This window comes from Sander vitreus, unplaced genomic scaffold, assembly GCF_031162955.1.
Source record: "Sander vitreus isolate 19-12246 unplaced genomic scaffold, sanVit1 ctg436_0, whole genome shotgun sequence".
In the NCBI taxonomy this organism is placed as follows: Eukaryota; Metazoa; Chordata; class Actinopteri; order Perciformes; family Percidae; genus Sander; species Sander vitreus.
In genome coordinates, this window is record NW_027595550.1 from 10701 (window position 1) to 37963 (window position 27263).

Sequence of the window (27263 nt, forward strand, 5' to 3'; positions counted from 1 at the left end):
GACCAGGGTAGGTGAATTTAAACAATGTCTGAGTTGAAAACGCATCTTGTTGACACGTAAGGGCCCTGTTCATGTGGCACAGACATATTAATTGCATTTTGTGTCTGTTAAGAGGCACAAAGGCACTCTAAAACCTGCCCCGACCACTGCCGTTTTAGCTCAGGGGACACTTGTAGTACGTAGCTGCAGCTTCTCTGTGTTACCTGCACTGATTCGGGTCGGGGATTTTTCTATCGAAAGTACTCGCGTAGCTATAGCAATCAAGATTAACGTAAAAATTGGCTGGAATTCTCCTTTAATGTAGTGTCTTGCTAATATCTGTGCCTCATTAGCAGCCCTCATGTGGGTTTACCTTCCTCTTTAATTTATAAGTAATTGGTACACATATCTCAAACACTGGCCTCATCTGAATTATCCAGGCAGTCATAGTCTCCATCACAGCGGAATCGGGACGAGATGCAGTCTCCGTTAGCGCAGGCAAAGTCCTTGTGGTTGCAGGTGACTGGCTCTAAGTCGAGAAAAACAAATACATAATTATGCCAAACTGATTCTTTATTGCAGCATTATACATAAACATTACATCCCCCCGATGAAGTTATCGGCCAAATGTTCCGTGTTGACAAACCATCGTTTTAGCTAATTACAGTAATTTTGTATTACAAGTGGAGAAACTGGCAAAGCTGATCAAGATGTAAAGCACATTCATTGCTGCTCTCACAATGGAGGGGGCAACATACTTTCTGAAGCCAAAAAGTTTTTGTGTGCCATTTAATGCAAATCTGTCCCTGAGGACAATATTAGGGCGCAGCTAAACAGCTGCATCAGAACCAATGTCTGGGACCCTCCCCTTGTAATCATGGACTGTTAGCTGACACAGGGTGTGTGTTATGAGTTGTGCTGCAACAGAGACTCCCAGCAGGCATTGCAGCAAAATCTGATTTGCAGCCTCTCCACTGTCCACCTGTTTAATTCTTTGCCATCCAACACATGGCACACACTGGCTTTTATTTGCATTTTAAGAGTCATTAATAGGTATAAGGAATAAGCATATTATCAATCACATAAATGATGCACACTCAACAAAAACACACGGAAGGCATGCACTTACTCATATGACGTACTGTACAGGCAAACAATTACACACACACACACACACACACAAAATATGGAATTTTACAAGGTGGGTTACCAGTATCGTTTCATGAGTAAATAAAGGTTTTCCTCTAAAAGTGAAGATGAATATCTGAACAAAAGGGAATATGAGCTTGGTAAATTACAGAGAAGGGATCATAAGAGCTCAGGAGTCTGAGCCTCATAGTATTCTCAGAGAAACAGCACGGATAACAAGAGTATGCTTTAAGGAGAGTTGAGCCTGCTGAGTCGATATTGGGAAACATTACCCAGGGTGGACAGATACAAAGGTGCGTGCGTGCGTGCGTGCGTGCGTGCGTGCAAGCGAAAGAAAGAAAGAAAGAAAGAAAGAAAGAAAGAAAGAAAGAAAGAAAGAAAGAGAGAGAGAGAGAGAGGTGGTAGGGTGGTTATAGTGATAGGAAGAGGGGAACTCCGGCATCTTCAGAGAAGTCCAATTCTTCACTGCCTAAGTGCGTGCAGAACGTCAGCAGTGTATATACACGAACAAACTAAGCTGCCAGAAAGTGAAGGAGCCAGGTACTCACTGCAGTTCTTCTCATCTGAGTTGTCTCCACAGTCATTCTGGCTGTCACACCTCCAGTGGTCTGGGATGCAGTTGTTATTCTCGCAGCGGAATTCATGAGGTCCGCAGGTCTTTTCATCTTTTTCATCAGGAGCAAACAAACATGAAGATGAAAATGGCTTCAAAGAGCATGAATATTAATTGTGTGCTAGCTATCATATTTTCTACGTGTAATCCTCGTTTCCTCAGGGTTTCTCCAAGCTAGTCTGACACTGAGTTCAAAACACACTGTGCACTCCAGAGGCTAACACACCATAAGATGAAATACCTGACTGTGCTACCAATCATCCTCAACAGAATTTGTGACAGGCAGTTGGCAAAATATCTTCAAGAAAACATCCAAGAGAATTTCACAACACAACAAATGATGAAGCATTTGATTTTGGCTTTGCTATACCGCACCCACACTGTTTTTGTTTCAGTGTGTGGAAAGAAACAGCTCAGAAAACTTTTTAATATAGAAAAACAAAAAAAGTAAGGTGTGAAAATAGTGGACACCTTTAACATCTAAACTTAAAGTCAAAGTCAAAGTTGGATTAAACACTTGTGTTAAGACTGACGTAATGCTTCTACTCAAAATACCAAGCCTGGTAATCAGACAAATGAATTCAAAGATGTGGGTAGCAATTCAGAAGTCTGGAGGTCTACACAGTTTCAATGACACAATTCAATAAATATGCATTTAAGAATCGAACTGTGTTTTGAATCTATTTGTTTGCTGTATGCTGTTTAACTGGAATGTATTGTGTGTGTGTGTGTGTGTGTGTGTGTGTGTGTGTGTTAGTGTGTGTATGTGTGTATGTGTGTGTGTGTTTGTGTGTGTGTGTGTGTGTGTGTGTGTGTGTGTGTGTTAGTGTGTGTGTGTGTGTATGTGTGTGTGTGTTTATGTCTGTGTGTGTGTGTGTGTGTTTATGTCTGTGTGTGTGTGTGTGTGTGTGTGTGTGTGTGTGTGTTTATGTCTGTGTGTGTGTGTGTGTGTCAACAGGGGCTTTCTGTTGTGAGAAAAATTATAGATGGAAGTATTTCAGTCTTGAATCGGGCATTCCAGTGTTAAATATTCTTCCAGAGTTAGAATTATCCAAAATATCTGCATGCATTTCAAAAAGAACAGATGCTTTGATATTTGCTCCAGCAATACTTCCTTAGAATGGCTTTTCAAAGTCAAACAGAGCTTGATTTTAACAAGTCATTTCAGTGCAGACATCATCAGGGATAATAGCCGAGGTAACGCTGTTATCAGTTAGGGAAGAGATGCGTCAAAAGGGGAGGGTGGCAGATTCTGCCTGGATCTCTTTCCAACATGACAGCAGGAGGAGAGAATCAGGAAGGAAAGCTGAGAGCAGCAGCGGAGGACACGAGGCAGCAATTCATTAGGAAGCAGCTCAGTCACTAACAGCATATAAAAGATGTGGCATGGGGGAAAAAAAGCTATATTTTCCTGCTCAGTCAGAGCTCATTACGGTGCTAACAAGCACAACTTCTTTAAACAGTCTGAGGTTGTTCAAAGGGAAAATAAAATAGCTATGAAGCAGTATTATCTCTTTTAAGTGCTCTGAAGTGGAACTTTTTAGGTGATGAATTATCAGATGACACTGACAAATAATACATTTTGAGGGGCTAAAGTCAAACATCAGTGAACTACACAAAGTGGGATAAACATTTACTCCAGACTCACACCGACACCGGGGGTGATTTGTGCCATGCCAGTGCGGGCATACATATGTTTTGAAAGTCCCATTGTGCAACTATTTTCACAATAAGATAATTAATAAAAAATGATAATAAAAAAAAGACACTGTACATCATGACGGACTTTGTGTCCGAAGTTATATTTGATCTCTTTGAAAGGGAAATTTGGTCCAACTGCTTCTTAGTAAGAGCTCTGTATTTTTGTGGAGTTGTCCTGACTGGAGAATTCTGTCTCTTTACAAAGGCATGTATTTTTTTAATTACTTTATTGATGTACTGTTCTTAGTGTCAAGTGCAAAACGCATTACATTCTTTACCGTAAAGACCCCCCCCCCCCCATATTAACCTTCAATAGAAACACCAAGGGGGAACACATCACACAACAGGGAAGAGAAAAACAAAATAAATAAAAATAAAAACACAGAAAAACAGAAAATAAAACACACACACAAAATATATGAGGCAATACAAAGGCATGTCAAGCAAATATAATCCTGGTGGATAGAACTGAAAGTTTTTTTTATTGAGGAATAAAAAGTTCCCAAGGTGCCTCTGCCCTAGTAATAATGGATTTTGTTAGTGAGGTCACTCAGCAGCTGAAAATGCCAGGCAAACTGGGATTATAATGCTGAGCTCTTACTGAAGAAAGCGACAGCAGTCCTTCATAGAATTCTCCCTCAGCACATCATCAGATAGGCGTTAAGATAGATAACACGTACAAGAACTGAGTCAGACCAGAGTGAAGCCAAGTGTAAAATGAATTCAGATTAAGTCAGACCCTCCCCCTTTAACTGAAAAATAAGGGAAGTAGTGTGATTTATGGTTAAGTGGGTTTCCACAACTCACCGCAATTAGCCTCGTCTGACCCGTCTGCGCAGTCAGGGTCCTCATCACAAACCCAAAGTTTGGAGATGCAATGCATGGAAGCCTTGCACTGGAACTGGTCTGGAGAGCAGGTGCTTTCAGCTGTAGGCAGAGTGACCGGCAGTGTGTTTGGTTTTGTAGAAATAACCTGAGTAATCTGAGTGAAAACTACAGTGATATACGAACCAGTGAGGCGGCCATTCATTTTTTTTCAAAACACTTGCATACCTTTTTAGTGTATAATTATAGCAAGCAGTTGCTTGTTATAAAACCTCACATTGTTTCAGATCACATTTTAATTTACGTGGTGCAATGCTCATTACAAAAGTGCATTCAAAACCACATCCAATCATTGTGGAAGTCTAAGAAGGGGTGAAGTAATTAGCTTCCCACTAATGAAAGCCTTTTTTTAAAGTCGCTCTTTCTCTTCCTTACTTTCTTGCATCCTCTCCCCTCCACTCTGACCCCTCTTGCAATCACATGCAAGACAAATGTAGCAGTCTGAAATACTTGAATGGGGGTGTGATATTCTGATGAGTTACATCATAGCAGAGAAAATCTGTTCTTATCCTCTGTGTGATTCCACAACTAATCCATTTTCTGAGGAACAGGCCATAACAAGGGCTGCCTTTGGAATATCTAATGGAGACTATGTAATGTTAATGGCTTCATATAGTGTGTCATAGCACTTCAATAAATCAAACATGTCAAAAAAAGACAAGAAGGGTGATTTATTTGAATCCACTAGATTATACTTTTAAACAAAAATATCAAAAACCTTAAACAATTGAGGCATTTGCTGCGATGTGAAGGCAGACTACCCGGTCTAAAAGCTCAAAGCAATGTCTAAGACAATGAGTCTTGACGTAATAAAGTGGTGTCTTACGGCAGTCTGTCTCATCCTCTCCATCTCCACAGTCGTCCTGACCGTTGCAGCGCAGGTTAAGAGGGATGCATTTCTGTTTCCTGTTGCACTTGAATTGGCCTGACAGACAGATGTATGTCTCTGAAAGAGAAAACGGGAGGTTGCATCAATAAGAAATGCTGGGAGCCCAGACAAAGCTCAGCATCTAAACTACGACTACCGACTGGTAGTGATTTACCCTACAATACAGCCAGTTTCTGAATACTCTTATATTTATTGTTACATGTTTTGTAAACACACACTGTCTGCTAATGAAGCATTTTACATTTGCAGTTTGTATTAAATAAACAGAAGTGGATACACATAAAGAAAACAGGATTAGTCCTTTCGCTATTTACTATACTCATTATTGGATAATCTACTTTATCAACTATTTTTCCAATTAATCCAGACTATTTGTTAACAAAATGTGAATATGTGATGCCCACAATGTTCCCAAAGTGGCATTTACTTAATTTTGCGTGATAAATTATTCAAACAATTACCGGTAATTATAAAAAAAAAAAACGGTCTTGATTCATTTTCTGGTGATCACTTAATTTATTCATCGACAAATTGTTTTAGCACAAAATAGTACCATCGGCAGAAAATGAAAAAAAGACGTGACATCAATGGACACACAGTTTAATAGATTCTCTAAGTAAGTAAGTAAGTTTCTGGCAATTGCAGAAAACAGCACAGGAATAAATGCCAAAACGTCAAAAAGAACCTCTTAGATGTTCCATCCTTACCACAGTTAGCTTCATCCGAGTTGTCACCACAGTCGTTCTCTCCATCACAGATGAATGGCGGAAGAGCACAAAGGCCAGTGCCACACTGAAAACGCCCAGGCTGACATTTGAATTCCGCTGTTGGAAAGGAAATCATAAATAAATGTCAGGGTAGAGCGAACATATTAATCAGTACAGGGTATTGTGTAAATGCCTTTAAATGCTGAACATTTAAACAACAACAACAACAACAACACACATTACATTGAACAGCAAAGACAGAAACACAGAATATAATTTTAATACCCCCTTAAAGCTCACCAGAATAGGAGTTAGATTGTTCTGGTTTACAGTAGTACTATTTTAAAGCCAACCTTTAAATAACATGGCACTCACGGCAGTCGGTAGGTTCATCTGATCCATCCCCACAGTCATCCACCGTGTCACACTTCCACCAGAAAGGGATACACTCATCTGTCCCGCAGCGAAACTATTAGTACCACAGACAAATGTAGAAAAAACACACCGAATTTGAAGTCTACATAGGGAATTGGCTATGTGACTCTCCATTTAAGCTTCAACATTCTTCAAAGCCAAAGTTCAAAATCAATACACAACCATGTTCTAGGCCCTACAGTACATGTCAGAAAAGGAAAGCATACAGTATGAGAGTAAAGCACTTTGCCCTGAGGGGAAAAAGTACTGATAGAAAAGCAATAGCATGGTCAAACTAAACTAAGAAGTGGGAGGGGAGATGGCTAACCTGACTGGAGGTGCAGTTGGAGAGGCATGTTTTATTGTCAGCAGCCAAGTAAAAATTTGTGGGACAGGCACATTTGTGTTCCCCACCGGGAGACAGAAGACACAGGTGGCTGCATCCTCCGTTTGCAATCTGACACTGGTGCTTAGGTACTGTACAGAAGGAAACAAGCACATAACTGAGTTAAAACTGTGTAACACAAACATTTCCTTCTTGAAACTATAAAGAAGGCCCGTAACAACTGCTCTGCATGGGAGGATAGAAAGAACATGAGTGCCAGATGGATTTCATACCTTCAGGCTGGCGCAGGGAGTGGTAGACCTTGATGGATTTGATGGCTTGCCAGGAGTTGAGGAGCTCCATCCCTTGAGCGCCAGTTGTCTTGTGAGCACGTCGTAGTGATTTGGACTTGCCATCCGTCCAATAGACAAAGTCCTCAAACAAAGTCAGAGCCATTACCCCTTGGATGTGATCATAGGACACTGGAGAGGGACAAATGGCCATTACAAGCTTCAATTAAATTGTTTTTAAAATGAAATATAGCAATTCGTCACACCCACAACTGACCATTTATCAGGTTAACTGATTATTTGATGTTTTATAGCATTTCTAATACCCTTATACCACAATTTAAAAAAAAGTTTTCAGTAGAATACATATATTTATATATATTAACACAACCACATCTAAGTTATTCAACCTTAGGGTCTAAATATGCATGAGAGAGTTTAAAATCTACAACACAATTTATAATCAGATCTAGAACAAGTACAGCTAGTTTTTGTGCAGCCTTACATTTAACAGACATATATGGCATGGTATCAAAGTGTACTTCCCCCAAATGTCCAACTACTCCATTAACAAGGACAACACCTTAGTCTCACCTTTGCGTCTTTGGGTGCCATCCATGTTGGCAAGCAGGATGTGGTTGTCGTCTGCCCAGTAGAGCCTCTTGTTGGTGTAATCGATAGTGAGAGCAGTGGGGCTATAGATCTCTGAGTCAATGATAACCGTTTGCCCTCGGCCATCCATGCCAATACGTCCAATGTGAGGTGGGTCACAGCAGTCTACCCAGAACACGTACCTAGTCAGAAGTAAAGAGTGATGTGCTACAGCAGACAAAAACGTGATAGGGATCAAATTTGCACCGACACAAAATGAGAGCCAATACGCGAGCTGGATCTAACAGTTTCCAGCCATCTGCAAATAGTAAATCTATCCCTCTTCTCCCTCAAGCTGTGAAACCAATCCTTGATAATATGCTTACCCTGTCTGGGGGTCCAGAGCTAGATCCATGGGGTTCTTGAGGCTAGAACTGATCAGGACAGTAGGATAGAGGCCATTGGCTTTGGACACTTCCAGTGTTTTCCTTTCTGCATCGCACCAGTACAGATTCTTTCCTATCCAATCCACTGCTAAAGCACTGGGCACTGCTGTTTTGTGGACTACCTAGTAAAGCAAGAGGAGAAATATCAGTTTCAGTATGAAGGTTTGTCTATTGCTCTAAATTCTTCCACGGATGAATGTAAAGTTGTTTTGTTGTTCAACGAGCCCAGGTTAGCTTAGCATTGTTGCAATACTGACAAGCACAAGAGCATGGAGAAAGGAGGGGACTTCCTCTGTCAGGTCCACTGTAAGAAAATAATCTTATGAAAAAACGAATATGTCCTGGCAGAAAATTAACAGTACCTTTTCCGTTAAGTGTACGGACATTTCTGTTAACCCAAAAACGGAAAATTCTGTAGATTTACAGTGTATCCTATGTACCTTTGACAGACATTTCTGTTAATCCAAAATATAAGTGAAAGTATTTAACTGATGTAAACAAAATCTAGAAACAATCTGGGAACTCCATCAATATCCCCAAGACAGTCAAGCCTTTTGAGTCTGAAAAAGCAGTTGTTCAGAATAAGCAACCATTGTGGCAGCTGGCAGATAAAACCAATACCTTTTAAACACCCCTTTATAAAAAAAAAAAAAAAGCCAGCACCCGTGCAATCTGTTATTAAAGAACACAATGTCATCATTTGCAAGAAAATATATAGTCTTGGCAAAAGGCTAGGCTGTCCCCTAAGCCGCAATTTGGACAAAACTGAGCTTTCACCTGTCAATAAAGTGTCACTCATTGTGCAGTATTTTCCATCTGTCTCCTCGGGCAAAAAGGAGTTACTCACTGCAAAAAGTCCTTCTGGTGGACTTTATCCATAATACCTCACTATTGATCAAAAGCTTTTTTTTTCACGTGGTATTGAAGGTAAACTTGTGAGTAATGTCAACATTTGGATGTGGCTCATGAAGAGCAGATTAATTCAGAGTATGATTGATATATGCAGTCGTTGAAAGCTGTCTCACAAATCTTCTGCCCTTTTTTTTGGTCACTATAGCGACATGTCACACTGACTTTTTCAACAATGATAGCTTAGCGACCAACCAGGGATTGAACACAAATCAATTAACCTTTGGATGTTGAAGGTAAACCCAATTACATACGACAGAAAACTGCTGCTGCATCTCACTTTATGGGATGAAATCAATCATTAATGTCACAGTGGTTGTTTTCTTTCAGCTATCAAATGCAAACTACAAGTGTCAACCCACATAGGGCAGTGCAACATAAATTTACTCTTGAGAATTGTTTAAATAAACAAAATAAATGATAACATCTATAATTAACCTACATTGTTTTACTTAAACCATATAATTCAATTAATGTCTGCCTTTCAGATGAAACTCCTAACTTTTTTGTCCTCATATTGTAAGCTTATATCAGTAGCCCTGTATAGCAGTGGCTCTTTTAATTAACCCAATGTGAGAAGCTTCCTGATCTGTGTCTCAGACAGTTGGTCCTCTCGCTAAGCTGTGGCAGTGGCTTAAACAGAAACTGTGGGAGTAATTGAGCTGAATGAGCCTAAACCCCCCCACACACACCAATGCTAATGAGATGTGGGATGGGAACCCAGCAGGTGTTCTGCTGACGTCCCGGTGTCCCCAGTGTCTGTGCAACGATCCCATGACCCAGACCAACCTTGGTGATTACACAAGAATGCACCATTTTGTCATTCAACTTATTACATTTATGTAAAAGCCATTGATGATATTCCTGTTATCACTAACACACCCTTATTCTTGTTAAGCTAACAGGCAGTTGGCTGCCAACAGAACAAATCCATTATGTTGACTATATAAAAGGATAAGGGGCGCCCATCTTTAACTGAGCAGTGATAATGAGCCACTTAAGCAACATACTTGGTCTTCTGAACTCAAACAGATGACGCATCTTCACAAAATAACGCATCTTGATAATTCAAATATATTAGTAAAAGAAAATGCATCTGGATAGAGCAAGGCAAAATCAACGAATACAAGCTAAACAGGGACCAGACAAAGTAAAGCTAATGGATTTTGGGTAAAGTGGCACAAGGCACCGTATGGCAGGCATTCCCAGCAACTTAATCCTTTGGTACCTTGAGGTCACTTCCATTGAAGCGCATTCTGTTGATCTTTCGACCACTTGGCCTGGTTGAGTCCACCCAATAGATAAATTCCTTCTTGTAGTCAAAGTCTATGTGGATGATGTTGTTGAGGCCCTGGGGAGGGAGAGGGAGGGAGAGAGAGAGAGAGAGAGAGAGAGAGAGAGAACACACAGGTATATCATTATTTGTTTTACTTTTAATGAAAACTAAGGACTCTTGAGTTCCCTGTGAGGATGAAAATATATTAGAAGCCACTTTCATTGGCAGCAATGAAACGGTGAGGTGGTGATGGTGTAGTGGATATGACACATGCCTTTGGTGTGGGAAACCTAGGTTTGATTCCCACTGCGATACATCACAACCAATGTGTCCATGAGCAAGACACTTAACCCCTAGTTGCTCTAGAACCGTGTGACCTCTGACATATGTAGCAATTGTAAGTTGCTTTGGATAAAAGCATCAGCTAAATGACACATAATGTAACAAAGCTGTATAGAATACACATTAATTATCAAATGTCACACAGTTTTATGACGATAATATGCAGGTCTATAGAATCATTGTTAATTCCTTCTTTACAGCATACCCATGATGCATTTTACTAGCAAATGTTGTTGATTGTAATTTGCAGAACCCAAATACTGTTAATGCATAGATTGATAAAAACCCAACAACTTCAGCCACATTTTTCGGTCATCCGTCTCATGCGCTTCTGACATACTGTATATGCTCCTATTTTATTCAATAACGAACAGGATGAGAAAAAAAACTAAAAAACAAGCCCAACTTCTACAGTATCTGTGTGTGATGTGATACTTACTGTACAAGCAATATTGATTTAGGTGGTTTTCCCATAGGTTCTAATGCTTTAGCCAGCTATACCAAGCATTTCAAGAGCCAGTGGAGTCTCCAAATGCTCTGTGTAGTGGAAGCCCTATCAAAGCTACTCTGTCATGCTCACAGAACCCCACTGTCAGTCAGACAGAGAGCCGCTCACAAAACAAGTGCCCCCACCCTGCTGTCTCGCACTGTGGGTGCCGACAAAAGGTGTCAGATAATCTGACAGGCGAAATGAGACATCTTCATCAGATCATCAACACCCTCACAGACAGGCAGCAAAGTGTCCTGGGGGAACCCTTCTCCACTCCAAACATCAGCTATAGCAATCAAACCCGCATGCCCCTTTTATCAGCGTCTCTATCCGGAAATAGGTCTCCCATTCATTTTCCCAGTAGACCGTATAGAAACCAACCAACTACAAAATGAATCACAAGCATGTAACAATAGTCTGAAAAACTAATATGAATTTAAAATAATAACCAAAAAAAAAACTATAAACAGTATAAAAGTGTCTGCATACAGGTTTTTACAGTGCTCATATCAACATCACTGTCAACATGCCATTGATTTCCTGTTCCTCACATTCAACAACTTTTCTTTCTAAAATAAGACGTCTGAGAGTAAAACCTTACGCCGGTGGATGCAGTCCAGGCTACCAACCCAAGCTTTAAATTGAAATGAAGTCCACTTTTAAAAAGACTTTAAAGTCATTTATATAGTAACAGCTAATCTAACTTGGTGGCAACATGCTAAAATGTATCGATATAAAGTAATTTCTCAACACTACAGCTGCTAATTTACATTTTGTAACCTGAATTCACTGATTGCACTTAAAACCTAACTTACTTAATGCAAAATGTTATCCCAGGTTAATGTGTTTCCCACTGTATAAAAGCCAGAGCCAGCTCTAATTAACCACAGAGAAAAAGTAACACTAAGTATTAGAACAGAGCAGCTCTAAAACATTGGATGGGTTTAAACAATGTGTTGAAGTGATACAATCATATGGTGAGTTACTTGCGTTTGCGGTGGGAAGACACATTAATGCTAACAGCAAAAGCAATATATCAGGAAAAGAATTGGCTCATTTGAAATCTCCATAATATCATGAACATATAATCTGAACAGGGTATGTAGTGGTGTGGTAAAGTGATATGAGGTCAGTAAAGTATCCACCACCACTTAGTAAAGCCATGTGCATATTTCCCTCTCTAGCGTCCATTAACGCTAACATGCAGTGAATAAAGCGAGTTGTGGCCTATGAGAACTCCGATACAGACATGGAGGGTTGAGGTTAATATGACTGTGAGAGGAGGTTGTAGGATAGCCCAAGGTTGATTTACAGTAAATCACAGCCAACCATTTGTGATAATCAACAGTCAGATTCAAGCATTGCCCAGAGCAGCTGTGATGAGACCTAGGAATGATTGTTTTTCATGAAATTCCATGGGATCCTCTATAGGGTGATTTTGCTCTCTGCCAATCAGAATGGCCAGTTCCCTGTGCCCATGCAGTGGGGGTTGGGAAATAATAATGGACAGTGGACATCTCATTTAAACAGAACAATAACTTACAGAGGTTGTGCGACATTTTCAGGTATAATCACAAATCTGGCTTGTGGAAATAACTCCCTGAGGCTGAGGAGCACAATCAATTACGCACAGATTATTTTTTGCCGAGTAATTGAGGTATTACATAATTTTCAGTAAAAAAAAGGTTTGCTATGCATCTTTCAAGACCATGCAGCTGAATCCGTTGCTTTTCAGATCAAGGGTAGCAATGTTAGAGGGTAAGTAGATTGGAGCACATTGGTTGATTTAAAGCAGACAGCAAACTTTTTAACATTAGTGTATCTTTATCAAAATCTGAAGTACATTTTGTATTTCTATCACATCAAAACTTTAACCTAGGACATTATACAGTAGCAAATACCCGTTCTGTCTCAACGTTATTGTCCACCATTTTTGCAAATCAAAACATTGCATTCACTGTCAGTGTTTCCCACAGATTAGAAGGCAATTTGTGGCGGGAGGGGGGATCGGTCGGTCGCCCCGTTCCAGACCGGGATACTTCTTTTCATATAATTAAAAACTAAGAAGGACACACTGTTGGATGCTGTCCTCCTCTCCTATTCTTTCTTCAATGCCTAAGGTATCTATCTCTCTCCCTGACCCTGTATTTATGATTGAGCAGCACTAGTTGAAGCCTGAAAATATGTAAACAAATTAATAACATAACTAATTACACTGGTCGGACTGTTCAGCTCTGTTTCAGACTGATACCTCCGGTTCAGGCTGGTCCTCATCCTAAACACGTGCATTTTTCAGTGTAAGAGTAAAAAAAAAAAATTATTTATAATAAGTTTATTTGATTCACAGCTGCTACATATAGTGTTTTCACCTCGACAACCCAACTGCATTTTACCGCAAACTTGCGACTAGTTAACTTTCTAAAGCAGGCGCAATCGCTTGTTTGCTAAGAGTCGGGTCGGGACTCCAACATTAACACACTGACAACTAGGGGTGTAAGAAAAAAACCGATACACTTGAGTATCGTGATATTTTATTTTGCAATACTGTATCGATTTTCAAAAAGGAAATAAAGTTTTTTTTTTTTTAAATGTTCAAAAATATTCATGTAAGACAGTGGTTCACGTTTATGTTGTGTTTAAACTCCCTACCACTAGATGGCTATGCTGAGACACACCACTAGTGTCCTCACCTAACAGTGCCTGACCTTTTGCTAGAAGCTAACAATGTAGGTATGGCTGAACTTTGGCTGACTTTAGCATATAAAAATTTGCTGACTAAGAACCTGTGAACCACAATCCTAAACTGGCAGTTTGATTTCTGTGTACTGAATTGTTTACCTAAAGTAAACTTCTTTGACTTCTATGAACATCATGTCTATTTTTAAATATTAGTTTTTCTAAAATTATACTTTAAAAAAATCCCAATATATTGCCTTACGCACAGTATCGAAATATATTGCAATATATTGAATCGTAACCCATATATCGTGATACGTATCGTATTGCCAGATTCTTGCCAATACCCTACTGACAACATTGTATTCAGAATATAAAGTATTTTTATAGCACTTTTTAATGTGTGATTGTGTAAAGGTGTTCACGAGATACCAACCTTTCGTGAACTTGTGAATTTCGCCAGCCGTCTTCTCCTGTTTCTCCTGTCATAGAGACAGACGCTGTGTGCACGGGGGGAGGGGCTGTGTGTGTGTATGTGAGCGAGACGCAAGTGACAGAGAGACGGAGGAGAGCAGGGAAAGGAAATGCGACTGTAAACGAATAAGATGCGTGTTTTAAATAGCTTTAAAAAAAAAAAAAGTATAACAAAACGCAATGTGCGGCGGCAGGTGTTGATAGTGCGGTGCACCGCCACGAATCAGTCTATGTGGGAAACACTGATTCACTATTCAATAAGGTATCAGATATCTTTGATTCTCTCTGCTGTTTACTCCACACATTTAGCAGACATAATTACACTGTTACTAAAAACAGCAATTTAAACACATACGTCCTCAATATATAACTGACAGACTGTGTACAAGAGGAAGGGGAGATTTTCAATGAAACACAAAAAGAGGACAAGATGGTAATTTGATTGTCACTATCTTGCCTCTTAGCAGTCTACACAATGTGATAATGGTGTAAAATGCCCCTACAGGCCCAACGGTGGTGATGTAGATATCGCTTACCTGTTTCAAGATGGTGTAATTTGAGCCATCCACACTTAGCTTCCGGATCTCATGGTGGTCCGCCATAATGAGAAAAGGCTCTTCAGCTGAAATAAGGAGCATGCAGCGTTAGAAGACCGCTGGGACCTAACAGTTACACAACTGAAATTGCAAGTGGAGAGATGAAAAGTCAGGCTGACCTGACAGAGCCTTGCATGTATTGGGGTTGCGCTCCAAGGCTTCGTAGCCATCCACACACAGGCACTTGTAGGAGCCATAAGTGTTGATGCAGCGCTGGCTACAAGGAAGGGTAGCGGAGCATTCATCAACATCTACACACGTCTTCCCATCATCCTTTAGGTGGAAGCCAGGCCAGCATTTACACTGATGAAATAAAAACACAACAATGGTAGAAATTTGATCAAGAATGAAGGAACTGCTAGATAAGAATCCCACTTAGCTATTAACAAATGAATTGTAAAACAAATCATTCATGTTCTGACTGGCTTTGGCATGTCTGAAAGTTCTTAAGTTATTTTTTATACAATTCTTCATTTGGGCTATAAAAGCAGTGCACTTAAACAGGCTGTTTTTACAGTAATTTGAGCTCAAGCTGTATTTCAGATACAAGTACTCTTTTCTCAGAGTAATGCAGGTAAGCAATGAAAATGAATTAAAACCTAGCATCCAACATATATGATGACATCAAAGCTGTGATATAGACATACTGTACCATGGCTGAAAACTTCCATCACACTTCAGTGACCAGGGCCCTGCCCAAAGAATAACTCAAAAGTGCTTGTATCAGCTGCTATGGACCCACAGCAAATCCCTTTCTTATCCACAGTTATAACCTTCAAGGCCTTTCTGCTGATCTTCCTGTTCAGGCCACAAATGGATGAGCTAAGGGTCTGCATTGATGTGCTCTCTGTCCAGCTCTGCCCCTGACATGACAGGGAAGAGATGTTTTTTTGTGCTTTCAGCCACTTTTCTGACGCAGTGAGCACTGTCTTATGAAAGAGTAGGAGATGGAAATCCATGGACGAAGGCATAGACTGTAGCAGTCTGACAACAACAGTGATGGCCAGCAGAGCACTCAAGTGGATGTGGCCTTGACCTGGTTTTAGCCCCAACATCACATGCTACCATTGCCAGGGCCGGCACAATAGCCCGGCACAGTGAGGGAGCACGGACAGTTGTTGGCATATCATTACACTCTCCTTGCAGCGTTCAAGGTTATTCAAAAAGTAAGAAACTAAATGTATGTATGCTCCAACCCATCTTCATCTGTATAATTATGTGCAAAGTTAGGCTTGATTCATCATTGGCCATTAATCATTAATGTCCACACTTTACAAATATAACTTCCACATTTCACCTGCTACTAATGATTCCAGAGCAAAGAACTGTATGTCAGTATAGTCTACTTGAAATTTTAATATTATTATGCAAGTCACACTGTAGAAAGTAGGACATATTATAGCTGTGACTCATATTTACCAATGAACACTCAGAGCAGTGCACAGAGTTTACTGGGTTTGCATTTGGATGGTAGTTTGCTTTACCACTAAACCATAGTGGCTAGCTTATCGGTTGCTCTTTTTCCAATAATAAACTGTGTTTTGACCCAAAGTTCCAGTGACTTTGGATTATTTGTGCTTTAGAACGCAACTGCCATGAAAAAATCTGAACATTTAATTTTTATTCTCTCATTCATTGTGTGCTTAGCACTGTCGCCTCACATAAAACAGGCACTGCTGAGTACTGGGTTCGATCCCCGGTGCGGACATGGCCTTTCTGTGTGGAGCTTGGATGTTCTCCCCGTTTTTGCGTGGGTTTCGTCCCCACCAAAAGGACATGTATGTTAGGTTAGTGCTGCTGTCAGTGCCCCAGACCAAAAAGGAAGAAACAAGAGTTGGTCCCCGGGCACTGCGACTGCTCCTATGTATAGAATGGGTTAAATGCAAAGAATATATTCTGTTTTAATGAATGTAAGTAAGCTAAGAAACGACAATAAAGGAACCTTTTCCTCATTTGCATCACGATGCGTCAAATAAATTTTTCTATTAAAGCCATATAGGATATTTAATTCATAGCTTTTCAAGCTTCAAAAACAAAACATTCTGCAGTGCTCTAATACTAAATAAATTGGATAGATAAAACTACAGCACTGAGCACATGGCACTTCCTGAATGTGCAAAACATAACAGAATATGTAAACAGAAAGGTTGTTAGGCATACATTAAATTGTAAACAGAAATAATCAATTATGGCCCGGCTGATTATCGATGCAACATCGTCGATGTCCACGATTCGATGCATCGATTATTTGATTAATTTCAACACCTCTACTTCAAATGTTATCAAACAAAGAGAAATGTTCTCCCCTCGTCCTAAAATGGTCCTAAAATCGGTACTAAAGTACTTTCTTGTTTTATGAATATAGCGGTACACGAATTGAAGCAGCAGCGCTGTGTGTGTGTTTGACCAATCAGCGACGGCCATTCCTGCAAACCCCACCCCGGAAGTTCCTGTGCTTTCAGAAAGTACTACCCACTGAGCAGCTACTTTTTGGGGGGTAAAATGTCCCTGGAAATTATTTTAGACCCTGGTCTCTGTGGTCAAAACACAATGAGTTCCTCACAAGGTTCCTAGTCCCTGGGGAAAGTTCTTGCGGTCAAAACTGTGCTTTATATTTCCATCTGGTTTAAGGGTACACTAGATGAATTAGGCTTTATGGAACTAAATGTAGCCAGCAAGTGATTCTGAGGAGGAATGCACTTCCAAGCTACTGAACCGTGACTAGTCCACTGGTCACTTACCTTGTATCCCACAGGAAGATCCTGGCATTCCTGTGTGCACCCACTGACTCTGCGGTTCAAGCATTCGTTTAAATTACAGTTCCTCTCATCTGACCGGTCTCCACAATCATCTCTCCCATCACAGAGATTCCCCTCAGAGATGCAGCGTCCATTGGAGCACATGAAGAAGGAGCCATTGCACAAGCTTCCTGAAAAGAGCAAGACATGACTGTCACTGGCACAACGCCCTGTAATTTCTCAACAAAGTTGGGGAATGTTTTTGACCTGACAATGTATCTTGACAGATTAATTCCTTTCAAGGAAGCTCTCCCGGTTGTAGCGCCTTTTGTTCCCGCCAGTTTCCTGGACGAGTGGGCGCTGCTGGGTGACACTGATGAAGAGATTCCAGTAGCGAGGCAAACAGCAGTCTTACCTGCGGCCAGACATTTGAGGTTCAGAGGCAGTTCGTCAGAGTGGTCGGGACAATCTGCATAGCTGTCACACTCCCACTGAGAGCTGAGAAGACAGCGGCCATCCCCGCAGCGAAATTCCTCTGATCCACAGGAGCGATAGACTGAAGAAAGAGAGATAGACACTTTTTCATCAAGTTACTCCTAGGTATATCATGTGCAAATAGTGAAAAAATAAAGCTTTCTACAGCCTTTGTTCATATTGCAATGAAGCACCCTCATGGTGTATATATAATCAATCATTGCTGATTAACAAATCAAGCCACCAGGAGGTATATCGGTATGGACAGCTGCATTGGCCAATATTTCAGGTACAGTAAAATGTTTCATTAGCCCAAGTCAAAAATCACAAACCAAGGCTGTGACAGGGAATTCCCTCTAGATGCCAGTTGAGACGCCAAAAACTGTACACATCATAATATCAAATAAAAGTCAAATTAAAAAAAAGAACAGAAACTCGAGACGAAGAAGTTCAGAGAAACATGGCTTGATCTATAATAAACCAACTGCACAAATACCTAATTAATGCATTTTCATCTTAAAGCTTTTCATCAGAAGCTTTAAAAAGAAAGACATCTTACTCAGGAATGCACAGCTTTATTTCATTGACAATTAGCATCATAATAAAATATCGCTATAAATCTTTTTTAAATAATCATTTCATCATTTCAAACAATTTTATTGTATCTCAACAACAAACTGGCGTAAGGTCCAGGGAATGCAGTGACTGCATAAAACAATGTGCTCCAAATTATTATTTTTTTCTTCCATGTGCTTATATTTAGTTTTAAAATAAATAAAATAGAATTAAAAAATAAATCTACTTGCCACATTCCACAGACTCATCAGACCCATCTCCACAGTCGTCGTCATGGTCACAGACGAATCGCTGAGGGATGCATGCCTTGTTGCGGCAGCGAAACGAGCTGTCATCACATGTGTTGTTGGGTGCTAATGCATGAAAAGAAATGGTTTTTAAAGGCTAATAAATGGATACATTATTCCTTTAACATTGCATGGCATTCAATATATATTATGTTTGTTTTATTTCTGTGTCATGCCAAACATTTTGGCCCTTCCCACATGGGATTACAAGACACCACAAATGTACTTATTTAACAAACATCTTCCTGTCGCATATACAAATCATTCGTCATCACAATAAGGACCAGGACCAATTTGTGAAAGGCGATCCAGATTACACCACTTGGAGAAGACTGCAATTGTGCAAAAAATTCCATTGTACACTACGTCCCATGATACACTGGTTTTCTTTTTCTTGCTTGAATTACATTTTGCAAAGGGATTTGCCGTAGGTGTTTAGTGGGTTTCATGTTCAACGGAGTATTGTTTTACACTTTGAAATCTACAATTCTAAACAAGCAATGCTTTCTTAATTCTGGGCTCACATAAGGGTTTCTTTTATTATTGCAGGGAGTAATTCAATTTGTTGAACTAGAGTTTACCACAGCCAGCTGCAGAAAGTTCATCACTCCCATCAGGGCAGTCCCTTTCACCATCGCAGAGCCAGCGTTTCGGAACACAGGCATACGACCCAGGGCAGCTGAACAGCCCTGGAGCACATGTCACTGAGCCTGAGAGGAAAACAGGACCACATGCTCTACTTTCCAAAGCCAAAGAATACAATGGGTCAAATGCACCACAGAGGAGAATAAGTACAACTGAAGCAGATGCATTATGTTTTGTCAGGATGGTACCTTCTGTTATCAGTGAACATTAAGCAGTAGTTCCAATAAATAAAATCATTTGTCCTGCCCTTATAGGAGATAACAGACTATATTACATATTACATCTCATGGAATAAAAAAAGTTTTTCGTTATGGCTTTGACCTGATACCCCTTTATGTCCTAAACAAACTCTAATTTTCATTGGGCAGCAGTTCCCTTAATGCAAGCTAACAAATACTGTACTGTGCTATTGTGAGTAACAATTATTTGCCTGATTTCTATAAGTCAGCAATACTCCCCTTTATCTTAGGAGGCCCTTTAAGGCAAAAAAAAAAACAGTAGAAAAAATTGCCTGGCACTGAGAAACAAAAGGTAAATACAGAAGTTCAATTAGGCGTGTATAGCTAAAATGCATATCTCGTTTTTGACGAGAATTGTGCCTGGGAAACCTCTGGGCCATTTCATTAATATTTCCTTGACACTCCATTACAATCCAATTACACAACCAATGTTCACAGGCATTCTTGTCTCTTTATTGTGGTTGGATTCTTTTTATTTTGTTCTAGAATTCATTACACACACATCTCATCTGCCCATTGAAAAAAAGCTGTGCCTCTTGGGCCCTTAGTGATGAAAAATCTATTTGCCTCAGTGCCCACTTGAATCATCAGAAAAGCCTGCAGTCTCATTTGTTGTCTCATTAAGATAGTTTCATATCTGTCCATTCATTTCCAGCTCTGCTGGGGGAACAAATGGGGCTGTATAGCTGATGTGACCTTTTACACCAACAGCAGATTTCTTATGACACCTGAAAGGGCACTAACCACAGATCTGCACGCTCTCATCAAGGCCGTCCTCGCAGTCGTTCTCCCCATCACACAGCCATTGTTTGGCAATGCACTTGTTCTTTGAGCAGGCAAACTGGTTCCACAAGCATGACGAGTCTGCAGAGGGCAGTGGGAAAGGGATTTCAGTGCCATAAATCAAACAAAGTGAGGAGGAAACAAAATACCCTATAGAAGGGGCAACATTTCTTTAATCAAAACAACTAGTGGACCAGCTTCTATTTGCCCCATGGCTTGCTTGTTTTTCTCTGTAGTTTTTCTACTTAGCAGCGTACATGAGTGTAGCTGTCAAGGACTGTAAATATATATTTTTTCCTTTTCTCTCACAGAAGAAGACATTTTGATGAATGCTTCTGGTTGCTGTGCAGGGAAATAAAAGCATCAACTGAACACAAAGCAAGAGTCTGGGTTAAATATCCTATCAATATAAAAGCACCTTAGTACTAATTATTAAGCCTTTTATCTTATTTTAATTTGAAAAGAAACTATGTTGCTGGGGTGACGAGAAACAGCTGGATGTCAACTAAGAGAGCAATCTGCTGATCACTGTGCAAAAGCCATTGTGTAAAAAGGGGATATATTCATAATCTGTGCTGACTGAGTTTGTGTCACTGAGCCACCCACTCTCCCCGGGGAGTCGTTCTCTGGGCTCTTTCTCTCAGATGTCAGGCCTGGCAAAGTCTGCCAGAGCTTTGATGAGATGTTGAGAGAAGGAAGGGGGATGTGTGCTCCAGGTCACACCACAGTACAAGGAATTATGGTGGGGGGGGGTCTCTCACACTGCGTTGCTTTCATTGCTGTCAGACTTTGTACATCACACCAGCTTTATGTGCCTTGATACGATTGTGTAAGATAAGGATAAGATAAACATTGAATAGCTAAATCTGGAAACCACGATTACCCAGACTTTCTGTAGGTGATACTAGATTTGCACTTCAAATGCTGCTTCCACAGCTATTTCAAGTGTATCACAAAATGGCAGGTCCACAGCACATTAAATGTATCAAAGAAAGTCTTTCTTCACACAGTAGAAAAGCGCATTATGCATTGTGAATTGACAAATGACTATTTCATCTAATCAGATGTGGAATTTGAAATTTCTGAAAGGTAATGACATTTTCCTAAAACTACTTTGCCTTTGCAGTCAGATTATCAGTGGTTGGAGCTTTTTATATGATAATTAACTCAGAGAAATAGGAATATTGTCTATTTGTCGTGGAAAAGCTATTCATAACTTCTCGAAGAATTGTGGCATTATTCATTAGCTCTGATATGAGCACATTTGAAGCATAGGATGTTATCATTTCACACAGGCACAAATGACATTTTTAGATAAAGGAATGGAAATACTGTTCATGTGTTATGCATCTCTCTAACAACATTCATGGCCAATTTACAAAATAAATCAGATAACTCGAAGACCATTAAATATGAAAAATGGAATGCACTGAACTGCCTTCCTCTATCCGCTGCAGTGAACAAATGTGCTGGTTAATTATAGAGAAGAGCCAAGCACACAAGTACGATCTGCAACATCTTAGTCAAACACTCTCAAAGGCAAAAGATAGCTAAGTTCTATGGTCACATTTTATTTGAGTTACTCTTCTAGAAATGAGTTGTCATCAGTCCCAAACTACTAGGGTCTGGATGGTTTGAAGACAAGTTAATCATACAAACAGTCTACAGTCAGACTGTGAGGCTGTACTTAATCACAGTGGCGCTTTTGAGCTGAATGCTAGTGTCTGCATGCTATCATGCTTATAATGATAATGTTAACATGCCTATGTTTAGCAGGTATAATGTTTAACATGGTCATCATCTTGGTTTAGTGTGGTAGCATGCTAACCTTTTCTTATTAGCATCATCATAAACCAAATGTATTGGACAAATTTGACCTGACCTGATGACAGCGAAAGATGACAAGTTAAGGGATCACCAATGTCAATGTCTTGAAAAAGGTCCTTGTGACTGAAACATTGACTCTTTAAAAAGCATTGGAGAGGTGATACGTGTGTGGGGGAATTTACTTTTTTCTTTGGAATTGGATCGTCAGGGGAATTGACTCCCTCACCGCAAGGGAGACAAAGCAAGTGGTGTGCGCGTGTTGCCTTCTACTCATCTAATACATCCCTTTAGTTTCTAAGAATTTGAAATGTCAACCTCATGGTGGTGCTAGATGAAAAGTAAGTGAACCATCAAAGTCATTAGTATTCATCCTCTGTGGACCATAAATGTACAAAATTGTATCTCAATCCATTGAATAGTTCAGTCTGTACTGAAGTGGTGGACCGACAGACCAACATTGTCATCTGCAGAGCCACCGCTAAGACAGAGAGTAAAAAATGAAAAAACTGTTAAAGGGGGATACACGATTTCTCTGTGTGTGTGTGTGTGTGTGTGTGTGTGTGTGTGTGTGTGTGTGTGTGTGTGTGTGTGTGTGTGTGTGTGTGTGTTTGGTGTATTTGCAAATTGCAAGAGTTCCATCTCTCTTGCCTCACAGAGAATACAATGCAATACCCCTCTAGGTCTGCACACAGATGACAACACTAACTGCTTCATGACTTCTTACACCAGCTTATGGGCTAGACCAGTCTTATGGGCTAGACAATACAATAGGCTGACAACTCAAATACAGGTAGCCAGTGTTTTGACATAATGTTTGTGGACTACTCCATCAGATCTAAATACCTCGTGCATGTGTGTGACGGTGATGAAGCTTAACCCTTGTGTTGTCCTTCTGGGTCAAAATTGAAAATGAACACTTTTTTTGCAGTTTAAAAAAAAAAAAAAAAAGTGTCTCTTTTCATTGTTTTTGTGGCATTGTTCGACGTTTTCGGTGCTCCCCCCCACTACCACCAGTGTACACTAACAAAAACTTATTACCACTATTTTTGGAATTTCTGGTCACTAAACCTTATATAGCCTATGAAATTATATCTAACTTTTGAGTTAAAAAAGCAAAGAGTATGACTTATTCTGACTAATATTTAAGAGGATGTTGATGGATAATCACATACTGTCAAGGTTTAGTCAGAATAATGCTATGAAATTGAATAAAACACCCAAAAGTCAGTGATAGTAGTGAACTGATCCTTAATTTGACTTGTGAAGAGTGTTTCATGGAACCATCCGTTTGGTTGAAAGAAATCAAAATTTCTGCTACAGAAACTTTAAAAACATGTCAAATTTGACCCAAAGACAACATGAGGGTTAACAGCTACTCTGACCACCTCCATGAAAGCACCCAGTCCATTTTGCTTTGGTGCCAAAAGCATTGACACGTGAATGGGTATGAGTTCAAGCTATTCGCTTCGATGGCATATTATATTAATCAATACCATGACTTAATTATGGTCCCCCTGCTTAACTGGAGATATCTTGACTTTGTCAAGGTAAGTTCTGCATACATTAGCACGAATCAAAGCGGATGTAAGAATGCCTCTGGTGAGGGAAGTAGAGGACTGGCATTGTACTGTGTAATCCTTTCATATGCCACCGCTTTCTATTGAACCCACATTTCCCCCCATCTTCAGTATAACCGTTTCAGTGACTGATGCCTTATTAATGAATTGTTACACTGGAAGTGCTGTATATTATAATTCAAAGAGAGAAGGGGAAAAAACTCAACAGCCTCACTTTGAATTCAGGGTCGGAATTAGACTTTCAAACAAGCAGCAACACCCACTTGAGAAATATTGAACACACAATAAGGGGGAGCAAAACAAAGCGAAGAGAAATTTCCTTGTGGCATGATAAACAATCATCTCGTCTTTCTGTCTCCTCCTTATATACTGTATGTATTTTTTGTTGCAGGCCTGGATCTCTTCATATGACAAAAGCATTACAACAAATTCTTGTTAATGGGAAATAAATATTCTTCCAACCGCCGACAGTGTTGTGTACAGCAAACAAACACCTCATCTATTTCCACCCGTTAAGAGAACAAAACATCATTTCAGTTTATTGTGTGGAAGCTCTTCCATGAAAGGTAGGATTTGTTGGTTTACCACACTGGAATTCATCAGCCCCGTCTTCGCAGTCTTTTTGGCCGTCGCACAGCCATACGCTGGAGATGCAGTTCCCACTTGGACAAGCAAAGTGGCCTTCCTCGCACTTCTGCCCATGGGAAACTGGGACAAACAACAAAACCACGTCAGTCCTCTGTGCATTAGCAATGGTTGAGGTCATTATCTTTGCCTAAGCTCTCTCTGAATCTCTTATTCCACTTTCATAATCATCTCCGAAAATGAGATCCGTCTTAAGTCTTTTCTAATTGGAGCTGGCTTCCATAATCTGTCTCTGAATGCACACACTGAATGTGCGTCTTTGTGTGTGTGTGAGTGTGAAAGAGTGTGTGTGTGTGTGTGTGTGTGTGTTTGTGTGTGTGTGTTGGGTACTCACCCTGGCAGTTGGTCTCGTCTGTATAGTCTCCGCAGTCGTTTGCACCATCACAGATCCATGTTGGGTGGATGCACAGTGAGGTGAAGTTGCAGCTGATGAAATCCTTTTCTTGCACCCCCAGCTTGTAAAAGTGAGAGCAGTCGGTGTGGTCTGAATACAAAACACAGCACCACAATACTTGTATTGTCACAATGGAAGCAATCATGGAAGTAAGGGTGAGAGGTAGTCAGGCTATCACCAGACCAAGCTCAATCTTTTAAGATTGAACATTAGTCTGGGGAGTCTGCTCTGTATTTTCTCTGCACAAGAGGCGTGATCAACGGGAGTAGTTCAAATGACTCTGTACGCAATTGGATAGTCCTTCAACCAATCAGACCAACGATCCGGGTGATGTAGCAGCGACAGCGGCATCAAAAAGGCTGCTGCCATGGAGTGCTGTGCTTAGGTGGCCGGCTTTTGAATGTAAACAAAAAGCTGCTTGGTCGCTTCTCTATCGTCATTGTGTTAAACCCGCCAATAGCGCGCCAGGTGGATAAGCCATTTTGTGATTGGTTCCTCCAAATTTGTAACGGAAGCAGGATAGATAAACGTACAGGTTTCCAGCCTGAGCTGCAGGGGGAAATCAAATCACCGGCAGATCGGGCTGGGTTTACCCAGTCTAGCTGAGAGGGGAAATCTTTCAATCAGACCCGAGTGAAAAGCGCAGATTTAAGTTACTGAACTATCTGCTCTGCTACAGGTAGAGCTGTGTGTTCACATTTAAATGTTAACTGCAATGCAAATCACGGGCTAAATGGACTTACTGCAGCTTTTTTCATCTGAGGCATCGGCACAGTCAATGACCTGGTTACACCAGGCTGAGCTGGGTACACAGCTCCCATCCTTGCACGTGGATTCGGATGAGCCACACGTGACATCTGGGGGAGAGAATTAGCATTTCAAAAAGATAACAGAAACAGCATTCTGAGGCAGTAACAGGTACATCTCACAACAATACTTAGAACCTCTTTCTCGGGGTGGTTAAAATTAGCTCCCGGTTGCAAACTGGCAGACAGAAAAAAAAAAGAAGGTTTTTGATGAGTTGGGAGTATTTGCGGACTTTCCTGAATGTCATAAAGCAAATGACATAAAAGATGGGCACGTTGGTTTTGTAATGCTTTAATTACATTTTCTCATGGCAATAGAGAAATTTGTTGTTGGTATCCCTTTAACAAGAAAATGGTACAGTATAAACCTCGATATTATCCCACCATATTCCAATTGCAGCAGGGGAATGAGCACAACTGTACTTTTCAAGTTCAAAATAAAATATTGGCCATATTGAAGGGACACAACATATTGTCTAGGCAGCTTTTAAGTATGACGGTGTTGGGAGTCCTCTTTGAATTTGTGAACTCTTTAAGATGTTGGGGCTCATTAGACAGTGAAGGCTTAGCACAGCATGTGGCCTAGCGTGGCGTATTAATATAAGCATTAGTGTTGCTGGATCCTGCCCTCAGAAGCAGGACAGATTGAACAGGAGATCAAAGGGATGTGACTCACTGCTACAGAAAGCTTCATCAGAGTTATCCCCACAGTCATCGATCCTGTCACAAAAACGACTGTTGGCCACACACCGTTGGTTGTAGCAGGGCCTGAAACCTTTCCGACAGCTCCTGTTGTCTGAACACAGTGAAATTCATAAATATGTTAGGAATGACCAAATGTTTGTTAGTATCAGAAATCTCACAAAGTTGTGAATTGTTTCTCACCACAGTACTGCATCTTCTCGTCCGATTTATCTTTGCAGTGGGCTACACCGTCACAGGTTAGCTGGTAGTTTATGCACTCGCCGTTCCCACACTCAAATTCAGTGTGGATGTTGCAGGAGGAATTTTCTGCTGCAGAAGAAGACAATGAAGGTGATGAACTATGACTGTCAAACTCTGAAAGCTCAACTGTACATATTGAACAAACGTCATACATGCAGGTAAGCTCAGAGGCAACATTTCACTGCCTACTTTACTCCACATTTACTCCAGCAACCCAGTTGCTGTGTCAACATTTGTAAATGTCATACCTGCATTCAATAACCACATTACCCTTATACCTTAACCTGAGGGAAATCTGGCTGTGAAATGCTTGGCACATTCTTTAGTTGGTAGCTAATTCTCATTTGATCAAGTACACTGGTTTAATAATTAATCAAGTCAACATAGCACTTAGCAAAATCCAACAACAAATACCTTCACAGACTTTGACCAATCCCTATCTCTGCTCAGCTACCAGTAGCTTTACAATATACAAATATGAAACTTCATCCTGTAATGAGCAGAATGGCAGTGTGATAAAAAAAAAAAGCCTGTCGTCCTCTACCGTGACATCCAGGCTACCATCCAGCTCTTCT

General features: G+C 40.4%; 1 protein-coding gene across 1 annotated transcript in view; it reads right to left on the reverse strand.

Annotated features, from left to right (window-relative positions):
• Positions 1-389: 389 nt before the first annotated feature.
• LOC144514070 (low-density lipoprotein receptor-related protein 1B-like) overlaps positions 390-27263 on the reverse strand; it is a 46073-nt gene continuing 19199 nt past the window's right edge. The window contains exons 14-36 of the mRNA XM_078245261.1: positions 26629-26757; positions 26420-26539; positions 25681-25794; positions 24878-25027; positions 24484-24606; positions 20456-20575; positions 19409-19537; positions 18771-18893; positions 17906-18046; positions 17494-17681; positions 14872-15055; positions 14693-14778; positions 10127-10249; positions 7930-8111; positions 7547-7746; positions 6956-7144; positions 6666-6814; positions 6299-6392; positions 5924-6040; positions 5154-5273; positions 4250-4369; positions 1677-1793; positions 390-508 (exon numbers count right to left, since the gene is read on the reverse strand). Coding sequence (XP_078101387.1) covers positions 390-508; positions 1677-1793; positions 4250-4369; positions 5154-5273; positions 5924-6040; positions 6299-6392; positions 6666-6814; positions 6956-7144; positions 7547-7746; positions 7930-8111; positions 10127-10249; positions 14693-14778; positions 14872-15055; positions 17494-17681; positions 17906-18046; positions 18771-18893; positions 19409-19537; positions 20456-20575; positions 24484-24606; positions 24878-25027; positions 25681-25794; positions 26420-26539; positions 26629-26757 — 3137 coding nt within the window. The remainder of the gene's footprint in view (positions 509-1676; positions 1794-4249; positions 4370-5153; positions 5274-5923; positions 6041-6298; positions 6393-6665; positions 6815-6955; positions 7145-7546; positions 7747-7929; positions 8112-10126; positions 10250-14692; positions 14779-14871; positions 15056-17493; positions 17682-17905; positions 18047-18770; positions 18894-19408; positions 19538-20455; positions 20576-24483; positions 24607-24877; positions 25028-25680; positions 25795-26419; positions 26540-26628; positions 26758-27263) is intronic.